Source organism: Physeter macrocephalus, chromosome 8 (assembly GCF_002837175.3).
Source record: "Physeter macrocephalus isolate SW-GA chromosome 8, ASM283717v5, whole genome shotgun sequence".
Taxonomy (NCBI): Eukaryota; Metazoa; Chordata; class Mammalia; order Artiodactyla; family Physeteridae; genus Physeter; species Physeter macrocephalus.
The window spans coordinates 44,931,671-44,937,767 of NC_041221.1; the positions used below are offsets into that span (position 1 = coordinate 44,931,671).

Here is a 6,097-nt window from a genome sequence, read left to right on the forward strand (position 1 = left end):
ATGGCTCACGGGCCCAGCCGCTCTGCGGCATGTGGGATCCTCCCGGACCGGGGCACGAACCCGTGTCCCCTGCATCGGCAGGCGGACTCTCAACCACTGTGCCACCAGGGAAGCCCTGGCTTTTCTTTTAAAAATAACAAAGGCATTGCTGCAGTCCCAGAGGCCAGGAGAGGCTATGTTCCAGGTTGAGAAATAGGTGGAGTTTTGCTTCTGTGTCACGTTTTTGCCTGCTGATACAGCTTTCCTTTCTCGCCAGATAAACGAGATGTCGAAGGAAGTCGCCAAGTTGAAGGAGGCCCTGAACAGCCTCTCGCAGCTCTCCTACTCCACGAGCTCATCCAAGAGGCAGAGCCAGCAGCTGGAGGCGCTGCAGCAGCAGGTCAAACAGCTGCAGCACCAGCTGGCTGTGAGTGGGCGTGTCTCTGCGGCCTGGCTGGGGGTGTGGGGAGACAGACGGCACTCGGGGTGGGCGGGGGGGGTTGGGGGAGCGGGGAGCCAGCGGGCACATGCCCAGCCTGAAGGCGTGCTGCGCTTCAGTGGGCAGCTGACTGCGGACTTCTTTGATGAAGGCCAGAGAGGCAGAGGATGGATTTCTCGGGCGTTGCCTGCAATGCGATGGGTAACATGTGTCGGTGGGAAGGAAGGGAGGGGCCCACAAGGCAGTGGGAGGAGGCTTCTTGTTCGCTCTTCCACTCGCTCTTTACCCTTTCTCCATTTTTCTGCCATGGTCATCACTGTCTGTGGCAGCGGCGAGAGCTGTTTCTCATTAGGGGCCAGGCTCTCTGGTAGTTGTATGTCTACATGTCTGAAGCTGCTTCTTGGCCTCTTTCCTGATTTCACCCAGGAAAGCCCTTTCATGTCTGTATTCGTTTCCGATGGCTATTGTAATAGAGCAACACAAACTTGGTTTGAAACAACACGAACTTATTACTACAGTTCTCGAGATCCATACGTCCGAAGAAAACGGTTTCACAAAAGTAAAGTCAAGGTGTCAGCAGGGCTGGTTCCTTCTCGAAGCTCTAGGGGAGAATCCATTTCCTTGCCTTTTCCAGCTTCTAGAGTTTGCCTGAATTCTTTGGCTCCTGGCCCCTTTCTCCATCCCCAAAGCATATCCCTCCACCCTCTGATTCCGTCCTCCCGTCTCCTCCTTCCACCTTTGACCTTCTTGCCTCCCTCTCATAGGACCCTGGTGGTTACATTTTAGATCCACCCAGATAATCAGGATAATCTTCCTTTCTACCTCAAGATCCTTAATCTGCAAGTCCCTTTTGCCTTATAGGTCACACTCCCAGGTTCTACGGATTAGGACGTGGGCATCTTTGGAGGGCTATTGGTCAGTCTATCACAATGTCTGTAAAGTTTTAGTCATTGAGGGTATGTTACATTCTCCACGTGAAGGTTAGTCTATCCTGGATGTTCTCTAGCTTCCATTTACAAACAGGACCTGGATTTTGTGATTTCTTCAGTACAGACTCAATACTGGTGAATTCAGGTTTCTACAGTCCTTACTCCAGCTGGCCACAAAGTACAAACCCAGCTTTTTTTGTGTTGCCAGCTCTACTAGAGCAGTGGAGGAGTAGTCAGGGAAGGAGAAGTTGCTCTTGACTGTGTTTTGCAGGTCGTTTTTCTGATCAAGTGATTATCACAGACTTGTAGATAGAGTACTAATGATTTATACAGTCATTCTTACAGTTATTCAGTATGCGTTTAATGAGCTTTTATGTATCAGTAATATACAAGGTGTCGATGATATAAAAATGAATAAGACACAGTCCCTGCCTTCATGGAACGTATACTCAATATAATGGCTTACCATATACTCAGTGTAGCAAGCGTCCATTGAGATAGGTGCCCAACGTGCTGTGGGCATAGAGAGGCAATGTGCTCACCCAATCTGGGTGAGTCTCTGAAGGCTTCCTGCAGGAGGCGACGCTTGTGCTTAATCTCAAAGAGATGAGTAGGAGGCAGCAGGGACTGGGATGTGGCATTTGGAGGGCCTGTGGTAGCCATGGCAGCCACAGTTCCAGTGGAGGGGTGGAGTGTGGATGGCCGAGGCTGGCTGCTGGAGAAGTGACTAAGGAGCTAGGCGTCTGCCGGGGCTGAAGAGTCACAGCAGGAGGCAGGGGAAGCCTAAAGCAGGTTTGCTGCAAAGATGGGAGATGGTGGTGAGGGAGTGGGGTGCTTTCAACTGAGATCTCAGAGGTAATGACTGAGGCAGGGCTCTGACCATAAGAGCGGGTGGCTGGAAGGAGGGACAGGTCATGAAGCTGAGGTCGAGAGACTGAGAGGCTAGGGTGGTGGGTGGCTCATCCACGTGGATACTCAAGCCAACCAAGTGATGACAGAAGCAGGACCGGAAAGGAAGACGGTGATCAGAAGACAAAGCTATAAATGATGGAGTGGAGGCAACCAAGAGGTGGGAGGAAACAGCACAGAGAGAGCCACCAAGCGTTCCTTCTACTGGCAGGAACTTCAAAGACTGAGGTTGCAAAGGGTTTCCTTGAATAGGAAGGACGCCTCCTATCTGACACTGTTGGGGAGGAGGTGAGACTGGCTACTCATAGACTTCAGTAGATTTTTAAAGTGATCCATATATGATAGTCTCAATTTCCATCATGACGTAGGCAGAAAGGCCTCTTCTTAGAAGAGTTAAGAGCTGAGTTGAGATCCTTGAAATAGTCACTAGGAGGAACTGGAATTATAGCTCAACAAGGAGAAATAAAATCATTAACAGCTATGCTGAGGGACCATTTGAGGTTGGTGCCGTCACCCTGTTCACCTCCTTGGTACGCTGACAGCTAAATCATTGAATTTCCCAGGGATTATACCCCACTGGCTATATAGAAGGTGATCGATAACTCTCTTTAAAAGAATAATTTTTTAAATTAATAAATATTTGGTCATTGTATACGATAGAAAAGTTGGAAGATACAGAAAACTCTGGAAAAGCTACTATAAATTAAAACTGCCTATAATCCAACCACTCAGAGACAATAACTTTTTGCATTTGACAAAGTAAAAAGTTCCTTGCACTGTTTACTTTGTGCGAATATATCTGTATTCTTTGCCTGAGTATGTATATATATATTTAAACAAATTCAGGATTATCATATCTACTTTTTACATGAATTTTCTTCTAGGATTGACATACCAAGATATGAAACAGGTAGTTTTTTTCCCTAAGAATATTGACAAGCATTCCAAACTACACAATCCTCTGAGTCCACAGCAATTTTGAAAGCTTCCTGTGCTAGTTGGTGGAGGGAATCACTAGGGTAGCGTTTGGCTGCAGCTTTCTCCTAGTTTTTTTGTTTTTTTTTTAAAGGTCTCCTAAGCTCTTGAACAATGTCAAATTGTCTCTTTCTAGGAGTGCAAGAAACAACACCAGGAAGTGATATCAGTTTACAGAATGCATCTTCTGTACGCTGTGCAGGTATGGTGTCTGGGGATCCTAAAGAGATACCGCGGCAGGTCTCGCCCAAATGCCCATCATGAAACTAGTAGAGCAGATGAGAATTTGAGAAGACAGCTCTTCATTGGAAAGCTTCTTAAAACACCTTCTGCTTTGCTTTGGATTTTGCGTTGGGAGCCCCATACCGTTAACCAGGAGCAGCCTCCTTTGCTGAGAGCTGAAGGAGGGTGTGGGGGCAGCGCCCCATCAGGAGGAGGGGTCTAGGTGTTATTTTCCGGGTTTGATGATATTCTCAGAGCTATCCGTACCATCTCACTACTGCCACTGTTGGTGCTTTGGCTGGCTGGGCTCACATTTGCTACTGAGATGCCAGAAACCCTTTGCTGAGGACTCTGGTAGGAGACCCAGCCTCCTCATCCTCCGGAGGAAAAAGAGCAGGGTTGTGTCTTTGACTCAGTTCCTCCTAGAAACGTGGGATGGGTAGGGCTAACATTCCCTTGAAGATCGGGGTGGGGAGGCAGTAAGAAGCCAAGGGCTTATCCCAGCCAGCCATCTCACTCCCCAGGTGACGCAGCACCAGGATTTAGGTTCTGAGTGTTGTTTTGGTTTGGTTTGGTTTACACCTTTTTGCTGTGATTTTTCTAACAAGTGTTTTAGTTTTTCAGTGTTCGGCCTCCCCTCTACCTCTGTTGTTTTCGGCATTTTGAAGTTCCTCTGGGTCAACAGCCTCTGCCCTTTATTCACCTCCTTCCTCGCTCCCCCATGGTCCTGTGTGATGTGTGTCCAAGTCATGATCTCATAGGTTATTCTAATGAGTGTCTTTTGTTGGAATTTCCTAGGGCCAGATGGATGAAGATGTCCAAAAAGTACTGAAGCAGATCCTCACCATGTGTAAGAACCAGTCCCAGAAGAAGTAAAGTGGATTCCTTGGCAGGACACGGGCTCCTTGTTGTCCACCTGATGTTAGATCCGGAGTTGCTGGCAACCACTGCCCTTGTTCGTGGTATCACTGTGACCCTTGTAATAGAGCTTCTTCCCTTTCCAGAGGCTTCTTTCTGAGGATGGGTCCCAGGAGAAGACTGTCCTCCTCAGAACTGCTTAGAAACTTCGAAGCAGCAGAGGTGAAAGATGTTGTCATCCCTTCTGATTCCAGAGCTGGGATCGTCCACGCTGGTGGCAGGCATCCTGCTTGGTACCTGCCCAGCCGAGGGACTTCATCACTGAGTGACACATGGATGCTCCACGCAGCCGTGTTCCTGCACTCAGGCTGTGCCATTCGGCACAGCAGTGTTCTTTTTTGCCTTTGGTTTCCTATCCCCAAAACATGACTTAATTTCTAACCAAATTAGTATGGCACTAGTTATGAGCTGCATGCTTTAGACCCTTTATCGTGATATCTTGTGGATTTAAAAATGCTAATTCCATCTTTTTTTCCCCCATCTGCCTTATATTTCTCACCACCCTGCTTATCAATCTTATAGTTTGATGAGCACTGTTAACTTAAATATGAAGTTTTAAAACAAAAGCAAATTGTCCTTAAAAGTTCTTTTTAAGTTAATCGCTGACATATTGCAAATTTTCTATGCAAACTTGCCTCCTGCTGTTTGTCATTCACGAAGCTCAGGAAATCCAAACATTTGTGTTCAACAAGGGATAGTAAATTGCGTGTTTACAGCCAAAAGAAATGCCTCATAGTTTTTAACCTCAATTTTTTAAAAGTGTTTTTTTTTCCTCTACAATATTTTTATTGGCTCTTAAAGATGTTTTCATATCTAAATCCCTAAGTAAGTGAAATTTACACTAGACTATATCAGCAAAATATTTTTTAGGTAATCATGTTTAAGACTTTAAAAAGTATATAACTTTTTCCTCCAGGTTTTCAGCTATAGCAGGAGGTGGTTTTGTATTCCAAACTCAAAATGAGCTGCCACCAACACCCCTAGACTTCCTGCCATCGTGTTCTCAGAACTGTAGCACGTCTCTGAATATAGTAAATCCTCTTTTACCCATTGAATATTTTTGAATGCCCCAACTCTACCAGCACCTGTAAATTACCTCTGGAAGGGCTGTTAGTACCAACGAGTTTTTCAACTTTGAAGCAAAAAATCCTGGTAAACATTATGGTGCCTAGCTGAGGTCTTGGGAGAAAACATTCCTGTTCACTTTACTTTCAGGTTAACTTGCTTGCAGCTTCCCTTATAGCCTTGATCTTATTGAGAGATGTAAACTGAATACGGAAATCTCTAAAGTATAGAACGGAAAGCATTGTCCAGCTCCGACAGGGCCGCCTGGGCTCAGAGGCCACTTGGTAGCACTGTGTTGGATGAGGACCAACGACAGGGAAGCAACACCGGCTTTCGAGCCTGGTGTTACCTTTCTTAAGTTGTTTATAGTTCGGCAATTTCGAACACGCTCCAAAGAAAACTGTGAAAGGACTTTCTGTCACAGCACTTAAGAAAACACAAAACCATCCCCCTCCCAGCTCCACACAGAAATGCTGCAGAGTGTAAAACTTGAGACATTTTGTAGGACGCCTGACAAAGTGTAGCCTTTTATCTTGTTTCAGGATGCATATTTATTACAAGTACTCTGGTTAAATATTGAAAAGTTACATGCTGTAGTTTAGCATATTGCCTTTGTAATTTACAGAAAGTATTGCAGAAAATAAACTTTTGTTTCATCTTG

At 45.9% G+C, this 6,097-nt stretch overlaps 1 protein-coding gene across 7 annotated transcripts in view; it reads left to right on the top strand.

Moving 5' to 3' along the window:
• Window positions 1–6,097, top strand: part of RAI14 (retinoic acid induced 14) — a 147,942-nt gene extending 141,845 nt beyond the window's left edge. For all 7 annotated transcript variants that reach the window (XM_024125991.3, XM_055086521.1, XM_055086522.1 and 4 more), the window contains 3 exons: window positions 257–406; window positions 3,368–3,433; window positions 4,252–6,097. In XM_024125991.3, coding sequence (XP_023981759.1) covers window positions 257–406; window positions 3,368–3,433; window positions 4,252–4,329 — 294 coding nt within the window. In that variant the 3' untranslated portion in view covers window positions 4,330–6,097. The remainder of the gene's footprint in view (window positions 1–256; window positions 407–3,367; window positions 3,434–4,251) is intronic.